A 23,673-nucleotide genomic window follows, 5' to 3' on the forward strand; every position below is an offset into this window, starting at 1 on the left:
GAGTGCTCTGGACCCCTCCGTCATCCGCCCTGCTTGGCCTGGCCGTCTTGGGGCTTTTTCTGGATCCAGCCAGCTCCCCTCTTGTGAGGGGTGCGGCTGGAGTGGGCGGAGGTACGGATTTCCGAAGAACACGGTCCAGGAGTGCGTCCGGGCCCGGCGGCTCGGAGTCGGCACCCTGGGCCTACTGGGGAGGCCCACAGATTGGGGGCGTTCCCTCCAGAGGCGCAGCAGCCTCCCGCGCCGCAAAGGCTTTTCCAAGCGGCGGCCCACGGGGCGCCGAGGACCGGACTGCTGTCCTTTGTCTTCCCACCGCCGGGGGAGGCAGTGAGGAGATCCCCCAGGGCGGCGTGTGGACGCCTTTTCCACAGCCGGGGGGAGGAGATAGGCTGGAGGCAGAGCGGGGGTCCGTGCCCACAGGGTCCCTAAGCCTGCTGGACTGGGTGCCAGTACCCGCGGCCCGCCGGGGAGGCACGCGATCCTGGGAGTGCCCCCGGCAGAGTGGGGACGGCCTCCTGAGGCGGTGAGGAGATCATCAAACAGCGCTCCTCAGAGGAGGGGCGCCACGGATCGGGACTGCTGCTGTGTGTCCTCTTTTCGGCCGTGGGGGGTGGCGGAGGACTTGAGGGTGCCCTGCCCCCCCTCGGGCTGTGGTCGAGAGCAGGTGCCAGGGTTGAGGCACGATAGTTGGCCACGGGGTGCGGGGCCCGCACCGTGAGGTGAGGTTGGGCCCCTGAACTAACAGAGACTGGTGCCTGGCTGAGCCTTGGGTGATCCTGCCGGAGCGTTGGAGGGGGACCGGCAGAGAGTGCTGGACCGGTGTTTTGCCCGAACTGGTGCCGGGGCAGGAGATCCCTGGGAGCAAGACCAGACTGAGGAGAGGACGTAACGGTGACGCAGTCAGGTTCAGGGCCAGTGGACTGTGTGGCGGACAGGGGGGGGGGGGATCCATGGGCACCCCCCGGCTGAGCGGAGACTACAGCGTCCTGAGAGTGGTGGTGCGAGACGGAGAGCTGAGGTGGGCGAGACGACCGGCGTCATGAAGAGAGGAGTGCTGCATTCATCGGGGGACAAGACGGAGACCCACCCCTGGGGGCCGGTGCCGGGCAGGAGTTACGTGTGCCACCGCCACTTGGACTGACCCAGATAGGTTCCCCCATCCCCTCGGAGTGGCGGCCGCCCTTGGCCCGAGAAGGGCCGAGAGTGACTCTGTAGCGGCCTTTTGGCATACCGGTGGGGGCCCCTGGAGGGAGTCCTGGTCGCGCCGACGCTACTGGACCAAAGACAGTGATGGGGAAGGACAAAGCAAGTAAGCAGCCGCCGGCGTCACAGCAGCGCATTGATCACTTTGCCAAACAGACGTCCCCTCGGGCGGCGGGCGAGCAGGCCCCCAAGGCTGCAGCAGCTGATGGGGTGCACACAATCCTTCAGGCCATCCAATCCTCGCAGCTGGCTGTAGAGACTAAAGTTGCAGAGGTGCGGGAGGACGTGGGCCTACTGAGACAGGATCTGCGGACTGCGGTGGGTCGTATCAAGGAGGTTGAAGACCACGTCTCCCAGGCAGAAGACGAGAATGCGGATCTTAAAGCCAAGGTCCCCCAGTTGCAGACTCGCACAGGTGAACTGCACCACAGAACGGAGGATGCTGAAAACCGCACCAGGTGAAATAACTTGCGCTTTGTGGGATTCCCGGAGGAAGCGGAGGCGGGACATGCCATTGATTTCTTGGAACGTTGGATTAAGTCATGGGTCCCTGACCAGCGACTCTCCCCCTGGTTTGTCACTGAACGCGCGCATAGGGCTCTGGCGCCCCGGCCCCGCAACTTCAAAGACCGAGACATCATCCTTCGGGAGGCGAGGGCGTACCCGGACCTCCGCTAGGACAATCATAGGACCCTCATCTTCCCCGACTACACACGCGAGGTGCAGGCCAGGCGACGATCGTACAAAGGGGTCAAGCAGAAGGTCCGGGCGATGCAGTTGACCTACATGCTCCTCTTCCCTGCTTGCCTCAAGGTTCTCCATGATGGAAAGTCCTTCTTTTTTGATTCCACGGGGGCGTCTTGGGATTGACTTACGGAAGAGCATCGGATAGCCCAGAGGGGCTCCCCCCGGCCGGGGGTGATAGACGGGCGCCTGCTCCCGGCGGCTCCCTGGGCGAACCCGGTCCCGCAGGAGGAGGCGGAGTGGCCTGCGTGGCGGGTCGGCGTTGAATGGCCGAGCGGACCCGAGTCAGCCCGTGGACGGGACCACGCTGGGGGGCTCTGGCAGTGGGAGTCTAGTATCGGCCCCAGAGGAGGAGTGCTTTAGCCAGTCCCTTTCTTGTGGTTGACCTCTCTGCGCCTTGTGTTGGAAGGGAGAGCATGGACGTCGACGTCCCCCCGGCACTGGGCAAGGGGCGGCCGAGGGCCGTATTGCAAAACTCCGTCTTGAAGGAGCAGTCCACCACTCCACGCTTACGGTTGACATCCTGTATTTACAGTTTTGGGCGACAGATGTTTCTGGGTTGGAAGTACGGGGAGGGGGGCAGTCGGGGGGGGTGGAGGGATTGTTTGTACACTGTTGTCCATGGTTGGACTTGTGTTATGTTTTTCCGTTCTTGACTAATTGGTCACAATGGCAGGCTCGGGTGGGCTCCATGGGAAGCACATACATTTGTCCTTATGCTTGAGCAAGCTAAGCGGGTCCTCTCCTGGAATGTAAATGGACTCTTGGACAAAATTAAGTGGTCCGCGGTCTTCTCCACTATCCGACGGTTTGCCCCGTCCGTGGTCCTGCTACAGAAAACCCACCTGTTGGGTACTAGGTGCCCTATGCTCATGAGGGGCTATGACAGAGTCTATCACGCTGGGTTTTCCAGGGGCTCGAGAGGTGTGGTGGTGTTGCTGCATCGTTCCTTGCCACTAGAGGTAGCTGACTCCAGGTTGGACCCGCAGGGGCAGTATGTTGTGGTGTCCGGCTTGCTTGAGGGATACCCGGTCAATATTCTTAGTGTCTATGCATCTCCAGGGGCTCGAGAGCGGTTCCTGACATCCCTTAGGTGGTGGTGGCGGGACTTCCCCCGGGACTGACCGTAATAGGAGGGGACTTTAACTCTGTCGTGGATCCTGAGGTTGACATCACTGGGCCCCCGTCCTCGTGCCGAAGGATGGGGGTATCTGGACTGTGCAGATGGATGGAGGGTCTGGGTCTCTGCGATGTGTGGCTGATTTGGCATCCCCATCTGCGGCAATACACCCATAGATTGGCGTCGCACCACACCCACGCACAAATTAATCTCTTTCTTGTGCCGGCTCTCGAGGTGCCTGAGTCTTGGGAGTGGAGATCCTTCCTCATGGGGTCTCGGATCAGGCGCCGCTCCTTCTTCATCTGGACGGGGTGAGTGCGGACAGACGACCGATATGGCGGCTCAACACCTGGTTCCTGCAGAACAGAGAGTGTGCCCAGGCCCTCGGAGATCGGCTCTCCGAGTTTTTCACTTTTAACATGGGATCCATGGCATCGCCGGGCATCATTTGGGAGGCCTGCAAGGCAACTGTCAGGGGTCATGCCAGGCAGCTCCTACGGGCATGGGAGCGCACACGCAATAAAAAAGTATCGGTACTCGAGGCGAGGGCGGTGCGCCTGGAGGGCCAGGTCGCAGGGTCGGCGGGTGCAGCGGTCACGTGGCAGTTGGCCTTGGTCCGAGAGGAGATTAAGGACATAACACTTGAGACTGCCAAACACATGTGGCGAGCCTCCACGGCCCGTGTATACGGGTGGGGGGACAAAAATGGCAAACTCCTGCACTGGCTTGCCACTAGACCAATGGCGGACAGGGTGGTCCTTGAGTTCGTTGATGACTCAGGTGCTATCCCTCCGGACACCAGGAGAGATTGCGCAGTTTCGCTGCCTATTATCGGAACCTCTATGAGGAGCGGTCTAGGCCTCCGGTCGAGGTCGAGGCCCCGTTGTTGACAGAGGTGACTCTCCCCAGAGTTCCTGAGGTGGAAAGGTGCAACCTTGACGAGCCTATCAGCCTTGAGGAGGTTGAGGCGGCAATATCGGAGTTGGCGACGGGCAAGACGCCTGGCCCTGACGGTTTCATGGCCGAATTTTACACGAAGTTTCGGGACACCTTGGCCCCCCACCTCCTAGCCATGAACAAGGAGGCTGAAAAGACAGGGGGTTTCCCCCCAGGTTTGGATCAAGCCACTATAGTGGTGATCCCAAAGACTAGGCCCCCCCACGCAGGACTGTTCGGCATACCGCCCCATATCACTTCTTAATACTGAACTTAAGATCTTTTCTACGGTATTGGCCCTGAGGTTGAAGAGGGTGGTCCACCCTGACCAATGCAGTTTTATGCCTGCTAGAAGTACCCGGCACTGTATTAGGCAGTTGCACGTGGCTCTGGCCCACCGGGCCCTCTAAACCTCTCCCCTGGCGCTTCTTCTATTGGACTTTGAAAAGGCATTCGATACAGTAGACTGGTCGTACTTCCGGTGAGTCCTCGTGAAGGCCGGGCTCGGGCCGCGGTTCTGTGCGTTGGTGGGACTCCTTTGCTCTAATCCGTCGGCCCGGGTGCAGGTCAACGGGGCGGTCTCGGAACAGTTTCCCATCCGCAGGGGAACCCGCCAGGGAGGCCCCCCTCTCCCAGCTCCTGTTCGCCTTGGCGATGGAGTTGCTGGTGAAGCTAATACGGGAGAATACCCTGGTCGAGGGATGGTTGTGGCCTACTGGGAGAGAGGACCGTATTGCGTTATACGCGGATGATGTACTCCTGTTCCTGGCCAATCCAGCCAGCAGTGGACCCAAGGTGCTGCAGTTGCTGGGACTGTTCGCGAAGGCGGTGACCTTCCTATAGCAGTGGTGATGGTTGATTGAAAAGGGTTTTTGAGAGGTGTTAAGAGGGGGAGGATTCTTACCCACCCTGTTACAAGGTCTGACCCACCACACACTCAACTGAAGCAAGGTCTTTTCAGTGACCATCAAACATTTGTGACAACCAGAAAACCAAGCAAACAGTTGATGGGCCTGCTAAAATCAAGTGAGGGATAAAATCTCTTAGGCTCCAAATTGTGTAACCTCTTCCACAACAATGAAAGGTGAGGCAGGGGAAAAACATGATGAATTAAGTCTAATGTGGCAGATACAATTCTGACCCCACGTTGGCCATCTACCACGCAACACTGCATTTTACAGACAATAACTCACTGGAAGACAATGGAGGAGACGTACTGTCAAAAAGCCAGCAATTCTCTCACCATTAACATACACAATCATAATTAGCAGCATGGTCAACATTTTTAAAGGAAAGTCATTCAGGGGCACAAATGGAGATACTATTAAAAAAAAAAAAACTGAAAACCAAATAAAGAGTGAAAAAAATTTGGTCGGGCAGAATTGATATGGTGGATCTAGTGGTCATTAGAATAGGTATTCTACAGACTTCTTAAAGGCTCAAAAGCCATTAAATAAACCTGGGCCAATTCAATGTTAAAACCATAAAAACGCAAATGTGCACAACAAGGTCAGAGGGTCCCCATCTTTTTCCCACACATTCTGAAAACCTGCTCCACCTTGCAGTACACAGGCCTGGTCGAATTTCATAACTTCAGAAAAATTCCAAATGTTTACACAAAGGCCTCTAAGTCTTCAAAATCTTCAAATTCCCTGCTGATAAATGATGGGTGTTAACACAAAGCATCAGTCCTCCTCACTGATTCAGAACAACAAGACTTGACTTTGCACAACAGTACCTGATCTACTTGATCACATATGAAGAATAACCTAGATCAAAGCCATAATTACATGCCAAAGTAAATGAGTCCCCAGTAATTCTTTCAGACAGCAGAGTGATATCCTTGGAGGATAACAGTTTACACTAGTAGATGGCAAACATGTTTATGTGGAATGTTCCCAATGCTCAAAGATAACACTCACCATCTATCACTAAGTGCAAAAAACATTGTGCTCCCTTGCTTATTTAGTGCACAGCTTTGGTGTTATCATGAAAGTCCATCAAGACCTGTTCTATCTGTCAGTGTGACAGAGCTCCACCAAGGATAACCCAATAGCACATAATTCCAACAAACTCATGAGAAGCTTCTCCTCCTGGTACATTGTGTCTGCTATGACTGCGTATAGGGTGGAGTCCACAATTAGGGTTGTTAGGGCATCCACTACTGTAGATCAGGGCACAGTAACATTTTCCATTGCTACAAAAGGCTCCACTATGTGCACACGTTTACCTGTGGCACTACAAAACAGCAAGACGTTCTAGTCACCACAAGACAAAGAAAGATTGCTGCGAGAAGGATGGAACAATGCCAGAAGACAGAAATGCCCTACCTGATATTGGGTACTCTTTGCAGTCTTTCCTTGAACTCTATAGAAAACTATGCTGACAAACTGTGGGTGCTTTGTGGTGACCACAAATACACAAAAACAGAAGCAGCTTTTCCCACGGATTATAAAACAAAGCAGCTCCGGCGATAATGCTTAACTTAGATATTGAAGTAGGCATTTAGCATTTCGACTACCACAATCTGGTCGTCAGAACAAGAGCTTCAAGAATCTGAGCTATGGTGACTATTCTGACCTTTGCTTACTGAGAAATAAATTGAGGCTGCAAAGCTTCAAAACATGCAAAAAAAACAGTTTTATAACTCTTTTTTATTGGGTTTGGAAAATATAACCAACAAGAATACAGTGCTGTGCATATCAATGCGCGATATCACAGTCTCATTTTGTCGCATTTCTGGAGGACAGAGTAAACATACAATCCAAGACAGGGATCAACAGCACCCACTGCAGCAGTAATTTCCCTCAAGCCTCCCTCCCCCAAGAGAGGATCCACATGAAACCAGTCCTTACGCGTATCATTAATAATAACAGAAACGTAGCCTCACCACAGTTGGTCGTCACCTTCCAAATTGACGCAAGGTTTACTTAATCAGCCATCATCATCCGTGCTTCCCTCTGAACTTAAATCATCCACTCCAGTGAACTGTTCCAATAGTGCCCCCCAGGCAATCACATCCGTTAGTGACCCCTCCTCCCTGCGTATTATCCGCATATATTGATCTTCAGCCCCACCCCATTTAATTAAATCTCAAATCCAGCAAGGGATGGAAGGGTTCTGGACATCCAGTCAATGGCCACCCTGCGCTTGGCCAACACCAGAGCCAGCTATGTCAGCTTATATGGGATACTCCTGCCCCCCGGTCTCCGCACTACACCTAAAAGGCATGTCAATGGTGCTACTTCTAGCCCCAGTCCCATAACCTCCTCTACTCTCCCAACCACCTCCCACCAAAAACGGTGCACCATCCTGCAGATCCAAGCTAAGTGTAGAAAGGAGGCATTGAAAGCCCCTCGTCTTGGATCGATCTTATTAAAACGGTCAGGTGTGAAGTATGTCCTATGCACAAAATTGAAGTGTAACAGTTTAAACCTACTGTTGCATGACACCTTGCGCACCAGCGACAACGCCATTGCCCAGTCAGTGTCCTTTATGAGGTCCCCCAGTTCACACTCCCAAACCCTACACGCCACACTTATCGCACCTGGCTAATCATCCCGAAGGGCTTTATAGAACCGAGTGATTAAATGAGCCCGCTTCCCAATTAATCAGCCCAATCAACACCGTCGATGCCTGAGGGACCATTGGGAAACCACACCAGATCTCCCAAGACACACTCCATTTTCACATACTGCAAGAACTGACTGGGGCCCAGACCGAACGTGTCCTAAGCATCAGGGAAGGAGATAAACTCACCGTTGGGGTATAAATCTCCCACCAATTCACATCCTCCAACCTTCATTGGACATTAGATTATCCATGTCCCTGAAGGGTGCTAAGTCCCAAATCTTCAATTCTTTATCAAACGGGGCATGTCGAAGCACATTCCTAACTGCCTGCTCTCAGATCCAGGCAGTGGTTCTGACCAGGTAGGGGACAGCAGACTCAGACCGACCGCCCAACATCAATAGATGCACCAACACCTTCCCACCCAGCATTCCTGCAAACAATCTCTTCTCCTAATTGTCCGATTCAGTCATCCACTTAGCGCATGTTGTAGGTGCGCCAAGCAATCCTCCCTCTTCCATATCCCTCTGCAGCACAGATAATGCCACCCTTCTACGTCGCCCAGCCCACACCAATAAAATCAACAAGCTATCTAGACGATTGAAGAGCCGAGCGGATAGCGGAGTGCTCTGGATCAGGTAAAGACACAGTGGCAGGAACACCATCTTAGCCACAGCCGCCCTCCCAATCACTGGAAGAGGTAGTCTATTCCAGAACAAAACCGAGCTGTCAAGGCCAGTCACCACTCGTTCCACATTGTGTTTTTCGTGCGCCGCTACGGTGTGACTGACCCAAATACCTAGATACCAGAAGCTCTCAAGTTCCCACCTGAGCCCCACCCTTGGTACATCTTCCTGCGGCACACCACAGAAGGAACCCAAAGGAAACAGAAGTAACTTTTTCCTATTCACCTGGAGACCAGACAACCCCAAAAGCTTCCAACAGCCGCAGCAACAAAGGCACTGAAACAATGGGCTCTCGAAGATACAACAACGCATCATCTGCATATAGGGAAATGATGTGGGTAGTCTGCCCCACCCGAATACCTCAATGTCCCAATTCCTCTCGCAGCCAGATCACTAGTGGTTCCACAGCTAAGGCGAAAAGGAGCGGCAAAAAACATGCAAACATTATTAGCCATCCTATGTAGGACGTGGCTATGACAGCCAAGATGGCGGAAGCTCACTAGTGGAGCTCCACCAACCGATCCAGTCATTCAGCGTTTATCCACGGTCCCGGCAACCATTAGTCATTCCCCGTCTCTCGCGGAGGTGATGGGAGAGACGAGGCACCCAGGGAGCCTTAAATCTGGGAACGGATGTATTGAGGGCCCATCTCATCCTCCTGCGTGGAGGACTGCGACCTGGGCCCAATGCCACGGTGTAACCGTTTGCTGGAGAAAGACGACTTGCCCTGCGGCCCGTCTCAACCAGCCATGTTGAGGATTGCAGCCTAGACCCGGGCTCTGCGGTGGGCCAGACAGCTGGTGAGGAGGGGCCCTGCCCACTGAATTGCGCCAGAGGTGCTGAAGTAGGGCATGCCAAGTGAGGTGCTGTGGCCCCGACTTAGGTGGCACTGCAAGGACCGTTGCCATGAGTACAGAGACCTGGCTGATGTAGTGGAGACCGCCAGAGTGGGCTCTGAGGAGACAGCGGCCGGGGACCCACTAGGCCCTGGATGAGTGCCACACATGTACAGCCACAGCCTATGCGACACAGGAGGCTGGCGTGAGCGAGGAGGTCTGACTAGAGAGCATCCAGAAAGTTGCTACACTGCACTGGAGAAGGTGGGGGACCCACACTGCCCTAATTTATTGCCCTAGTTTATTGAGGGGAACTGAGGCGGGCCTGTGAAGCCACTTTTGTGTTTGGGAGGCAATGCCTGCCATTAACACACAGATCTTGGGATCCAGAAGCCATGGCCTCTTTATGCCAAACGGGCGGTGGTGGAGGGGTGGGGTAGAGGACACGGTGGGCACCCTGCGACTCGGGAGGCACCCTAATTATAGACTCTGAACACATTTTGCCAACAGGAGACAAACTGTGATATACTGGTGAAATATCACATAGGGAGATTCTGGTCTGAGCCTGGGCCTCCACGTACAAACTTTAAGCACCACTCTTGGCCCACATAAGTGTTGACTGAAGTACATTGCAAGCTGAACTGGCCCAGAGACTGATTCACACACTACGAGCGCTAAGGTACTGAGCCCCTCTAATGTCCAGACACCCACAGTGGATACCCAGCGTTGTCCCAGAACAAACCCCCAGTATTGATGGGCTGCACATCCTGCGGGTGGGACCTTTGCTGAATGGTGCCCGCAAGCAAGCCCTTGCCAAAGACAGCAGAATCTTTCATCTGAATCAACAATGCAAAGCACCCATGAGATGACCTAGTGGCTCGCTGGATCACCCCTGTAGACTGCCAGACCCACTGGGCTACTCGTGCTGCAACTGACACTCGCAAGGGGGCCAACCTTCAGAGATGGCGTACCTTCACCCACTGGATGGCGCTGCCGCTCGTGCGGCAACAATGGGGCCCCTTTGCTCTGGGACCCAGCACATGGCGAAGCACCCCCAGATTCTGCCGCCATCAGCCAGACAGAGAGCTGATGCATCCTACAGGGCCCACCATGGGGGAAAACAAACTGGACATAGTCCTGGCACCTATCTTGGGGTCCCAGGTATCCCTGGAGAATAAAACTGACCACATTTTACTGAGAGACGACCACCACAATCTCATAGACAGAATCCGCACTGCAGAACGAGAACTGGCAATGCTTCAACCACAATCCCAGGAAGTATAATCCCAACTATGGGCTCAGCAAAACTAGGTGTGCAGTCTAAAAGACAGAGCGAAGGACGTTGAAGGGCACTCATGCAGGAACAATGAGCGCATAGTGGGGGTTCCCGAGGGTTTGTAGGCACAAGGTACAGAAGCCTACCTGGAAACTTGCTTCTGTAGCTTCAGCTCTGCCTCAGCCCTTATGACCTTCCTGATTCAACGTGGGCATCGGGTGCCAGTGCAGAAGCCCCCTCCAGGCACCCCAACAAGAAAACTTGTGGTTTGCCTGCTAAATTACAGAGACCGGGACCTCATTCTATGTGAAGCACGAAGACAAGATAACCTAGTGATAGACAGTATGAAAGTGATGATCTTCTCAGATTACACGCTCACTGTCCAGGCAGATGGCAGGTCGTACTTCTTTACCAACCCTAAAGAGGCATGGGAGTGGGTAGAGCACCCCGGTGGTGCACATTCTCTACATTAAGGTACCTAGTCACCCTACTGCATAGGCAAGCGCCTGTGCAGCCCAATCCCCTAATGAGCGCACACTGCCCTGCGGACTCACATGTGGGCGTTTGAATAGCTGTAGTGCATCAGGGATCATTGAAACCACATCTCACACCCCAGGCCCACTATCCTCCAGCTGGGAACTGCATGCTGGCATGCAAAGTTCACAGATTTGGGCAGGATGCTGGTGCATCTCTGCTCCTGATCGTATTTCATGTTTTCTGCTGTTGTATTGCATTTGTTCAAAGTTGCTGACCGCTCCGGTCCAAAACAACCAACCCCTCAGATTCCTGGCCCAGTCACTCGGGTAGATGCCAGGGGAATACTTAATCAGCAAATCTCATTTGGACTGACAATAACATCTTAACGTGGAATGTCCGAAGGATGCACTTCCCCTCCCATAGATAAGTCCTCTATTCATACATATGCTGCAGAAAGACACAAATAGCTTTTTTTAAGGAATCAAATCTCACACAAGCAGAGGCTATATGCCAGCAAAAACAGTGGAGTGGCCAAGTTTACTCCACTAACTACTCAACTTATGCTCAGGGGGTCTTGGTGCGGATCCAAGACGGGGGTACTGTTTTTGACTGATACCACTGTTGCTGACCCTGTAGGCCGCTACGCTTTTGTTGAATGACGATTTGAGGGCCGCCAGCTATTACTGGGTGCGATCTATGTGCCCAACTGCTGAACAAGTGGCATTTCTGCACACGCTGTCTGGAGTGTTTTCGTCCTGGAGTGGACTCCCCTGGGTGACAGGATGCAACTTTAACAGTGTGCTTAATGTAGAACTGGAGAGATCCTTCCCGCCACTCCCCCACACTGGCGCCACCTCCAACACCCAGACACTAACAAACTGGTTACAACAATTACACTTGACTGATGTCCGATGCAGTTGCAACAAGCAAACACGGGTATACTTGTTGTATTCTCACAAACAAGACTTACACATAAGTATAGACTTGCTTGTTACCACAGCAGATATAATGCCCCACATTACGCACATTGACTACCTGGGTAGGATGCATTCGGACCACACCCACAAAACTTGCATGTATGCTGAGACTATGGATCCTCCCTCAAACACCACTCCACCACATTCTTAAGTGGCTGCATTAGAAGACCCACCATTCAGGGCTACCCTTGTCAATTGTATCTCAGAATACTTCGATATTAACATGGGCACTGCCACTTCCCAACTCATTGGAGTTGGGTGCCTTCAAGGTAGTAATTCGGGGACATTGCCTGGGAAATGCCCTGAACAAGCAACAGCAGATTAATAAAGAGGTCTCGAGAGTAGAACAGAAGTTGCTCCAATTGAGGATGGGTGCAAACATCCTTGACGGGTAGACAGCAGTTGCTGCAGGCATGGCATGAACATACAGAACTACTGGAGGGGCTGCAGTGCCTCAACTATGCAGCTCATACTGCTAAGACACACTCTGAATCTGACAGGGCAGGAGCACTGCTTGCCCGGCTGATTCAACAAGAGCAGCCTGAACGCTTTATACTCTCCATATGCCCGAGACAGGAAGCCCGCCTCCACTCACAGAGGGGCATACATGAGGCATTTACAAAGTACTACAACTCCCAGTACAATTCTACATCCGTGGCTACACCAGAAGACACTGAATCTTTCTTGGTGCCCGTATCAACACCAGGCCAAAGAGAGGAACTTAATGGTGACATTACACTGCATAAGGTGCAAGAAGCCATCCATGCACTTGCCTCCGGCAAGACCCCTGGCTCACATAGGCTACCGCTTGAACTGTACAAAACAAATGCTGCAATGCCAGCCCCTAGGTTTAAGATGCTAAAAGATGAGGCTCTGGCTACTACTCACTTCCCGCCCATGTTATGGGAAGCCATCCTCGTATCGTTACCCAAGCCAGCCAGAGACCCAGAGGGAACTGGCTTGCTACAGGCAGCTAGCACTCCTTAATACCGATTAGAATAGCTAAATAAATACCGGCTGACAGAATAGTTTCCCCTGGTCCCGCAGCTGGTACACCTGGACTAGAATGGCCTTGTGCCAGCCAGGACTACCTCCCTGGACCTACACCAGTGGTCATTTATGAGGGAGGTGTCAGCAAATACAGGTTCAGAGACAAATATTATGGGGTGCATCCTGGTCAAGTAAGTAGCCTTAAGAGCCTCTGTTTTGGTCAATCCTAAGCTCACAAAACCTTTCCATTAAGGAGAGGCACAAAGTAGGGGATTTAACTTGGTTTGCAATGGTCATGGAACCTCTGGCAACTAACATCAGAGGAAATGACAGAGTGGTTCATTGTCACTGTTTCGCTCACTAAAAACACAACATTCTCTTATGCAAGGTGTTTGTCTCTGTTCTGTAGAGGTAGAATAAATGTTTCCCTTGGTCAAATATGGAGCTTTTTCCCATTTAAATAAGAGGGTATTACCGTTGTACTGGATGGTTGAGCTGCCCCAAAATTAAATCTTCTTAATATTTAATGCTGCTGTCACAAAATGAAACTATTTTATCTGAATGGTGACTGTCACCATCTGGGGTAAAGAGCAAACGTTATCCAAAGAGATGTGGATTGTTAGAAAATGGAACCTATTTACTAACGGAGTGAGTGAGACCAGTTACCACAAAGCATCATGGAGCTAAGACTGTAAGGAGACAAAAAATAAATTTAATAGCAAAGACTAACAAAATATGGGGACTCTTTCTTGAATACATGGCTATGAACATCCAGGGTTTTTTCTAGCCACATCCGAGTCTGAACACTGCAGATGCTTACAGGATCAATACTAAATCTTGGATAAAATGTCTTCCAAACATCTACTGCGTGGGCAGAGCTCGCTGAGGCAACTGAACTGATTATCACTTCTATTTTTATTTTAAACTGGACTATATGACACAAAAAATACTGTTACATCAATAATATAAAAAAGTGAAAAATGCAAGCAATCAGTCAAGGCAAGTCATGATGTGCCTACAGTTCATTCAACTGCAACTTGTTCAACCCATCTCACTGCCCACATTGCCTTAGCCATAGAATTAGGCGCATTGTAAATGTTAAGGTAGAAGTGGGAAGTCCAAGTTGCCTTCTCGCCAATGGTAGAGGTGAAAATGCTGGCTCCTACATCTTCTATAACATTACTGATAATATCACTGCAAAATATGCAAGAACATTATTGATGAGAAAACTGTACATGGTGGGGGCTACATGGGATAGAAAATAATTTCACATCTGTACTGCTCTATATGTACTTTACATACTGCTGACAAATAATGAGTGACACGAGTGAGTATGCCTCTTAACTACTGCATCTGCAGCAGCCGAAAGATTGTTGCCTATTCTAAGTTATTATTCACTTCATATTACTCTTTTCAAAACTTAGGCGCACTGCACCGTCAAAGTTTTTTTTTTCTTGTTGGAACACTTAACATTTGCATGTTATAAAGTCCCTAGTGTTGGACTTTGTGCTTGATATTGCTTAAGATTCATTACTTTAAGAAGACTTACTCAGACTCTGTATGAGGAAAAAGAGGTGGTGAATAGTTCTGTGAGGGCGTTGGGGGAGGTGACCATCATTTCTCTCCCACTTTCTTCAAGAAACTGCACATACATGAATGGCGGTGATGCTTGAAGTACGTCCCGAAGGCCGCATGCCGCCCTCCAGACCATTATATGCGGCTCTGGTCAACAGCACCGCTTTGGCTGCTGTTTACTCAACTCAGTACTACCATTCAAAAGATTAAATAAACATGCAAATGTTTATTTAATGATTAATTGAAGTTAAAGAAAGGAAATAAATAGAGTGCCTTACACGGCTTAACTTTAGGAACAACTTCATTTTTAAAGACATTTTGCAGAAAATGTGCACAAATATAAAAGTCTCTTCAAAACAAAAAAGTGTTTTTCATTAACATGCAGAACTGTTTCATCATAGTATATCAGACTATACTGAGAAGATTTTTTTTTTAAGCTATAGTTTTCAACATGCATTTAGAAACATTTATACTCCCCCCAGCCCCACCCTGAGAACAGTGACAATAGTGAACTAAGAGTCAAGTCAGTTGTTTGCTTTTGGTGGCCTGCATTATTACTGTTATATGTGAACATTTTAGTTTATTAAATCAAATACAGAAGAGGGTGTTGTAGAATATTGAAGTTGGATTCAATTTAAAACACAGATTGTCTTTCCTTTTTTTCTTTAAACCGGTCTTGTGCTGACAAGAAAGATTGGGTAAAATAATTCTGTGCAACTTACCAATAACACATAGATGTTTAAGCTTGACAAATGCAGCTTGGATTTCCTGAATAGTTGGTAGATTCTTGTCCAAATCCGATTTGTAAACATCACTTCTTTGTGGATGACTTCTGGTTATTGCATTACAAATCCTAAAATGAAAAAGGCAAGTTACTTTTGAATTAAACAAATGTATCTATAGTAAAGCAAAAAAAAGCACAAAACAACAAAGCCATATTAGGTTGCAAGCAATACCACATATTTGCCCTTTTCTTTTTCTTCAATTTTCTCAAGCTACTTTTCTTCCTACACCCATCTCAAAGCAAATGACATTATATTAGAAGAGCCTGTGACCAGATGAAATGGCTGGATGTTAAATGCATGTCTATGACGACCAAGATAACCATAAGAAAAAAAAGACAAATAAACGGGACCTGGAAGGTTTTACCATTGCTGTCAATTCTCATCTCCATAATTTGTAATGTATTCTGATCACAGAGAAATAGCCTACTCGAACATAAAAGCATGTAACAAAGCAAGTACTAGACTACACAAGGACCTCTTCAATAGGGGGAAACAAATGTTTTTAGATTAATTGTGCTGCATTGGGTGACAAATGCAAACCACTTATCTTGTTGTATGTCTTAATGCTGTATCAGCAACTGTGACAATGGGGATAAAAGTAGGGTGGAATAAATCACAGTCTGTTGGATTAGATAACATTTCCAGACATGATTACCAAAATAAACCTTATTGGTCAAAAAAGTGGAGCAAGTCAAGCTGCCTCCAATGTCCAATTTCTGCAGAAATTAACTGTAATTCTACTGATCATGTCTGGAAACTACCGGTGCCATTCGTCCACTGGACACTTCCATCGTATCATCCTCACATGGGATTTAAGTCAGTAATACTTCAGTGTTTTGGTATCTGATTCAAAACGTACAGGTTAGAAATTTCATTAATTCTGGCAACACAATTCCTTCAGTCACAACATTCAAATATTATCTGTCCGACTTGTTTGTCTTTAGGTTGTTACTGGTTCACAGGCATCAGCCCTATATGATCCCTTCTGGATATTTTTTTGTTAAAAATGTAAGTTATAACAAAAAAAAAAGTTAAAATAGCACAATTGTATTTTGAAGAACAGCTTAATTCTAATCTGAAAATTAAATAATTTCCTAATTTTTAAGGAAGGCAGTGTCTTTTCGAAGAGATTTTTATGGAGGTGTATATATGTTTGTGTCTATAAACAAAAATGAATATTTCCTGATGAAGAAGGAGTAGATTACTGACCCTGTAACCATCTATTTGTAGCGGGTAGTGCTGCAGATTCACATGCTATCCACACTCATGCCATCTAGTGTTTTTCTCGAAGATATCTTTTATGATCAACCTTTTGCGTCAAGACTCCTCCACCTTGAGGTAATGTTCATGTTCAATTAGATTGTCCTTTTTTTCCCTTGACAGGCGGGAGGTGAGGATACAGTCTTTTATTGGACACCATCTGATTTCTGCTGGGAGGGTGCATGTGAATCTGCAGCACTACTTGCTACAAATAGATGCTTACAGGGTAACATCCTCCATTCATAGTGTGTGTTGGATGCAGAAACATATGTTATGCATACATAGGCTGTAAAGCAGAACTCCCCTCACGGTGGCCTCAGGCATTAGATGGTGTATTTCCTTGAAATAATGTGTGTACAACTCTTTGTCCCGCCAAAGGCTGTTGTCTGGTGTGGGCATCCACACAGTAGTGTTTAGTAAACTTGTGTGGCTTTGTCCCGGTAGCCACTTTACAAATGTCTATTAACAGAATATTTCCTAGGAAGGCCACTGATGATCCTTTCTTTCTTGGAACTATTGGGTAGGGCTCTTTTTGCATTTGTATAGCAGATTTGGACGTATTTAACAATCCATCTTGCGATTCCTGCTTTGGAGAGGGCATTACCCTTCCTTGGATTTGAAAAAGCTACAAATAACTGTTTTGGTTTGAGAAATGTTTTTGTTCTTACAACATGGTACATTAAGCTCTCTTAACATCAAGGGTATGTAGTGCCCTTTCTGCCTATGTCTCTGCTTTCAGGAAGAAAACCGATCTAGCGTCTGATTTAAGCGAAAAGGTGAGATGACCTTTGGCAGAAACTTTGGATTTGTGCGTAAGCAAACTGTCTTATAGTAACTGGAAGTAGTTTCCTCTATGGTCAGGGTGTGAATTTCCCTAACTCTTCATAGTGATGTAACTGCCACAAGGAATGCCACTTTCAATGATAGAAATTGTAATGAGCGCATAGGTTCAAAAGGTGTGCACATTAGTTGCGTCAAAACTATGTTTAGGTTCCATGGTGGTGTACGTGGTGGGATAATTCTTTTGAGCCCCTCATGAAAGCTTTAATTATTGGTATTCGAAAGACACTGATGTTTCTGATTTTGAAGATATGCTGCAATTGCTAAGAGATGCAGTCTTAAGGGAGTATACAATAAAAAGGATTTTTGGAGATGTAACAAACAGCATACTAGTTGTTCTGCTGGCGCACAAGGGTCTATGTCATGTGCATCACAATAGTGTACAAAATGTTTCCATTTTGCTGCATAACATGGTCTTGTGTTGGGCCGTCAGGCCTCTTTTAGAATGTCCATGCATTCTGGTGTTAAGTGTAAGTATCCAAACTCTACAACTTCAGGAGTCAGATCAACAGGTTGAGTTGCCATGCCTTCGGGTGCCTGACCCTGCTGTGAGTGAGAAGATCTGGAATGTTGGAAAGCTTGTAGTGAGGTACTAGGGACAGTTCTAATAGCGTGGGGTACATGACTGTCACGCCCATGTTAGTGCAATAAGGAGCATTTTGAGGGATGTTTATCTGAGTTTCCTGACCAGATATGGAATGAGTGGGGGGGGGGTGGAAAAGTGTATGCAAATATCCCTGACCAGTTCATCTATACTGCATACTTTGGTATTTTGAGTCTTCTGCCGTGGCGAAGAGATCTATGCTTGGAGTTCCCCACCTTTGAAAGTAAGCGTGTACTACTTGAGTGTGGACTTCCCATTCGTGGACTTGTTCTTGCAACCTGCTTAGCAATTCCACTACAGTGTTGTCCACCCCTAGTAGGTATTGTGGTAGGAGGAGGATTCTGTGACTGATTGCCCATCTCCATATGCATTGTGCCAGTTGAGAGAGGTGTGATCAATGTGTCCCTCCTTATTTCTGTATGTAGTACACTGCTGTCATATTGTCTGAACGTTGCAGCAGCACATTTTTCCCCCTTATGTTGGGCAAAAAAGTGTTGAGTGCTAACTGTATCTCTAGATACCTTCTACAAGATTGATGAGTAAAGTCTGTTGTTGTGCTGTCCATTGTCCCTGTAAGGCAATACTCTCCATGTGAGCCCCCCCACCCAAGTGATGCATCTTTGGTGACTATCACCTGCGGTATTGGGTCCCTGAAGTCTCTCCCCTTTAAGGTGTTGTGAGTATTCCACCACTCCAACCCTGGGTGAAACACAAGATTCTCTAAGTTGCCCCAGCAAATGACCACAGAGATCCTGTATGGGGCGCATATTTAGTCTTGTATGTAAAACTATTATGCAAGATGGCATCATTCTGAGGCGATGCATCACCATTCTGGTACGAGACGAAGTGACTGAAAAGGAACCAGTTGGCTCTGGAGATTGAGCACCTTTTGTGGAGTGGGATAAGCTTTTGTATTGATCAAACTGAGTATGGCTCTAAGAGAAGGATGTACTTGGGGTGGCATCAGATGGTATTTTGTTGCATTGATTGTGAATCCTAGTCTGTGTAATAAGTTGATGATGGTTTGCATGCCTTATAGGCATTTTTGTTTGCTGGGACTTTTGATGAGCCAATCATCTAGTTAAGGAAAGACATTAATGTTTTCCCTTCTTAGGCTTGTGGCCACTATAGCTAAGCATTTGGTGAACATCCTTGGGACTGTTGTTAACCCAAATGGTAGAACTTTGAACTGATAATGCCATCCACTTACCACAAGCTGAAGTTACCGGCGATGTGCAAGGTGGATTGGTATATGGATCTAATGCTGTCATGAAGTCGCCCTTCTGAAGCAGTGGTATTACATCCTGTAGTGTGACCATGTGGGAGTGTTTTGCAAGGATGTATAGAATAAGTGAACACAGGTCCAATATGGGGCAGAGCGTTCCATTCTTTTTGGGTATCAAGTAGTACAGGGAGTATACTTCACTCTTGGTGTTTGAATGGGACTAGGTCTATGGCCCCTTTACCTCTTTCTTCAGCAGATGGAGATGATGAGGGAAGAGTGTGTGTTTGCACGGTGGAATATTTGGTGGTTGACGTTTTAGCTTTAGGCAGTATGCTTGACTGACAATGTGTAGGGCCAACTCATCAGACATGACTTCTGGACACAATTAATTGTGCCAGTCTTCCCCGACAGGTGATGTGTGATTGGGGTCAGAGGGGGAGGGGGAAGTCATTGCTTTGAGGTGGAGGCTTCCTTTGTGGGTGGTTGGTCTCCACTTCTTGCCCGTAGGTTTGAAGCCACCCCCTCAATAACCTCCCAGACTGTTGGTGGTACTGCTGGCAAATTGGGGTCTCTGGGATGTTACTCTGAGGCCTCTCTTCCTTGGTATCTCTGAAAGGGCTGGTTCTTTTGTGACACAAACTGCAAGGATCCCATTGATTTTGCAGTCTATATGTCTTTTTAAATTTTTCCAGTTGTGTCGCAACTTCCAGACCAAAAGGGTGCTGTCCTTCAAGTGGAACATTCAAGATGTGCTGTCGGACCTCTGGTTTAAATTCTGAGATGCAAAACCAGGCATGTCTACGAAGCATGACAGACAAATTAATCACCCTTGCAGGAGTATCTCTGCTGTCTAATGCACAATAGATAGTTGCACTGAAGATCTGACTTCTCTCGGACACTAGATCTTTCCCTTTCTTCTTGTATTGGTCTGGAAGATGCTGTAGGAGATCCTCCATCTCATCCTGCATCGCTCTGCTGTGGCGTGAGAGGAGGCCTACCAATTTGACTATCCTCCAATGGTCAGCATAGCCTGTAGCAACCCTTTTTTTTGCTGCATCGATCCCAATCAGCTTACTTTCTCAGGGGGCGGAACATCCCCTGTACTTTGTGAAGTAGCCCTTTTTAATCGCCGTAGTTACCACCAGTGAGTAAGCAGTAGGGTGTCCTCTGATGTAGAGAGGGTTGGAGGGCAAAGCCCTATACTTTCTTTCAATCCTTGGTGTTCGAACCTTGGATTACATTGGCGCCTTAAAGACTGCTTTAGAGACCTTCATCATAGAGCCATTCATTGCCGGGTACTGCACAGTACATTCTGTCCTAGACAGAGTTTCCACCAGGAAATCGGTTTCCTCCTCCTTCGTATGTAGTGGTAATTTGTAGCATTCTGCTGACCTTTGGATGATGTTGTGATAAGATGAGGTGTCCTCTGGCGGTGATGCTTTAGCAAGTTTGGGGGAGGGAGGGGCTCTATGTGTGTCTGGAAGGACGACATCATAGTGATCTCATGGCTCTGGACTTTGTGGAATCCCTCCTTGGGATTGTGAAAAATGTGTGTCCTGATCACTGAACACCTCCTCTGCTTCTTGTGTGGGCGTGGGTGACTTGCTATCTGGTGACACTGGGAAGCTTTGTGGCATGGGGCTTGTGTCCCTGTGCCCTGTCAACACCCTTTTTGGCAATGGTTGTTAAGCATCCAAATCTTTGCTTTGTTACTTAGGTGCTTTTCTGCTGACATCTGCATTTTGTCTGCGTTTTTGAAGGAACTCCTATATTCCTTTGAAGGTATTGCTGCCTTCTTCTGAAAGCATGGGCGTGTTTGCTGCTTTTGCCAGCTTCTCGGTCACCACTTTAATTGCCAATGAAGGCAGTTTTCTTTTCGGCATTCTCAAGGCTGAACTGTTCATCCTCATCGAGGCGTGGTCATGGTCTTCCCCCTTTATCGGTGTCAAGGATTGCTTCAGCTCCATATGACTGGACGTCGGGCACTGCTGCGGCTCAGAGTGTTTGCTCGATGCCAATGTAAGGAGCTTGGGTTTTTCCAGCACCAATGTAAGTGCTGGAGTCAATGTTATTTCTGCATTGATGCAGGCCTTGTGTCAGCTCCATGTTTCGCCCTTTGCCCAAACGCCCAATGAGGATCGAGAAAGCTGTTGTTCTGTCTCAGCTCTGGGGGTCTGTCTCTGTGTCAGCCAGAGCTTGAGAGCTGTGGCACACCTTGGCATTTGTGGGAGGCTTTGTGAATGAGTTTTTAATGTGGGGCGGGCGCCACAGAGCGTGGAGTAAATTTCGCCTGGTTCCGGTCTCTGGTGGTGGCGGAGCCACGTATGAGGTGGCTTGAAGGTGCACGTCTGACTCCTCTCCCCCACTGGACTTGTCAGAGGCGACAGTTAGGGCTGGCGATTACGCAGCTGCCCCCGGCCGTGACGTCTTCCTTCATTCGCCCATGATGGTCTCAAGTTGATGGTCTTCAGGGTAAAACTCTGCCTCATCACATTGGCCATTATAGATGTCATGAAAAATAGGTCACCCAGAACAGAACTCAGCCAGTTAACTTCTGTAATCCGGATGCATCTTTGTTGGTGCCTTATTAGACATTACAATTTTGCAACTGAGCAACCAGGAAAAACCCAAGCAGAAGCTAGTCTTAGGAGGATAGCAATATAGACAGAATAAGGATTGTACAGTATGATCCTGTGGGCCTGTGGTGGGCACTTCTGGATGTCCAGCTATTTGATAAAAGCACAGGAACTGTAGTTATAATACTGTGTGTGTATTTTCTCTGACAAAGTTAAAAAACATTGGTTTGTTACTTTCCAGTTGCATCCCAGACAAGAGGCCAAGATGAAGCCACAGGCTGGCTAACTTTCATCTCAACAGAAGTAAAATCAGAGTGCCTGCTCCTTTGTCACTGGTATGCCAGAAAGTGTTTTTGAGTGGTGAAATGGATCCTATACGTCCAGATCATAATAAATGCTGGGCTGGGATGATATAGAAACACTGTTTCAGAACAGGTGGAGAACCTGGGCTGAATATTTACGTGAGGGACAATAAAGGGTACACGTACTGAGGAAGAGTTATGATCAGACCAGAAAGAAAGGTGTTGAGAGGAGTAAACAATGGTTAAAAAACGAATGCAGTAGGCAGGTTGCCCAAGGCCTCTATCACCTGTGGAAAATTATAAACTGATAGTATGGTGGCAACGGTCTACAGGATTTGAAGCCTATTCTGGAAAGGCAATAGCATGAGTGGGGGATGATCAATACCTTTTTTTGTCAAAAGGTCACACTTGGCTGCCCTCAGAGGGCATTTTCAAGTTTGTGGCTCCATGGAAAAGACTGAGGCAGAAAACAATGTTTTACACAAGAACACTTCGAAATGCTGGATTAGAATGTACAACCACCCTTTTCACACTGGCATGCAATAATTACTGAAATGCATCTCAAACAAACAAACAATTGCATCATGTCTCTGACCTTTGGTCTACTTTTCTTTGTTGCAACAGGTCTTTGATGCTGGCCATTCTCACAAGTGCATTTCCATTGGGGTGATTCCAGCACCACACCTAAATTAAATTTAGAAAATGGATGATTTCAAAATCTTTCTCTAACTAGACATGTGTAATGTAGTACAAACACTGATATCAACATTGCTCTCTTTCCTAGCTCCTCTGCTCACTCATCAAATAGGGCTTCATTAAACTAGGACGGCCTATGTGGTCATTGTGTATGCGACTTCCAGGATCCAGGAAATTACTAATGAGTCATGCCAATTGTGTCTGTCCCTAGCCATACACGGCAAACAGAAAGTGACACTACTCCCAATTGTCCAAAAAAGGCCTGCCTGAACCATATAAAAGGGTGTGGAGAGAATCCCTTGCATAATCTGCAGTTTGTTGCAGGTTTTTGGGAATTAAAGATTGGTCCTCCTTAGGGATAAGCGTGTTTTTCTGTTATCTCTAAAATACAGGACATTGTAATCATTGCCACTGCCTTGTACAGCACCCCCTGACCTTGGCTATGTAGAAATACCTACATACCTCCAACCTGAGAGGAGCAACATTCCTGACTAATTCTGGTGGTAAAAGTCGCAGTACAATATTTTTAAAACACATACTACACAATTTTGTTAAATAAAAAAAGCTGGTTTGAATAGGAAAGGGCTTTTCTGCAGGTTTTGGCCACATGAAGCAACAACATAAAATAACCTAATCACAGGTAAGAATTGAGAAATCACAATCAAAGGTGGTTTAATATTCCTTAATAAACACCACGTCTGCTGCCTAAAAGCCGAAACAGCCTGGGTCATTTAGAACATTTCTTGCCCCGTTTGATGTTGTCAGTATTTCCAAAGTAGGTTCCTCTAACAGCACTAGCAGCAACCAGTTTTTACATGAAAGGAGCTATTTTATGAGTGTTTTCCCTTTTTTCAGAAAACATCAGAGCAGGACAAGTGACACATATTTTGCATACATTTGGGAAATCTTGAGTTAGCTAACAACAAATAATCTTGAAAGGTCCAGAATTAATGTGGCAGATCAATAAAATGCAATTTTTGTCACAACTATTTTTTGGG

The 23,673-nt window shown here is 48.0% G+C and overlaps 1 protein-coding gene across 1 annotated transcript in view; it reads right to left on the reverse strand.

Moving 5' to 3' along the window:
* Positions 1 to 23,673, reverse strand: part of MTMR10 (myotubularin related protein 10) — a 300,662-nt gene that overhangs the window by 167,953 nt on the left and 109,036 nt on the right. Inside the window, exons 9-10 of the mRNA XM_069222394.1 lie at positions 22,575 to 22,663; positions 15,110 to 15,240 (exon numbers count right to left, since the gene is read on the reverse strand). Of these exons, the coding sequence (XP_069078495.1) occupies positions 15,110 to 15,240; positions 22,575 to 22,663 (220 nt within the window). The remainder of the gene's footprint in view (positions 1 to 15,109; positions 15,241 to 22,574; positions 22,664 to 23,673) is intronic.

This window comes from Pleurodeles waltl, chromosome 3_1 (assembly GCF_031143425.1).
Source record: "Pleurodeles waltl isolate 20211129_DDA chromosome 3_1, aPleWal1.hap1.20221129, whole genome shotgun sequence".
Taxonomy (NCBI): Eukaryota; Metazoa; Chordata; class Amphibia; order Caudata; family Salamandridae; genus Pleurodeles; species Pleurodeles waltl.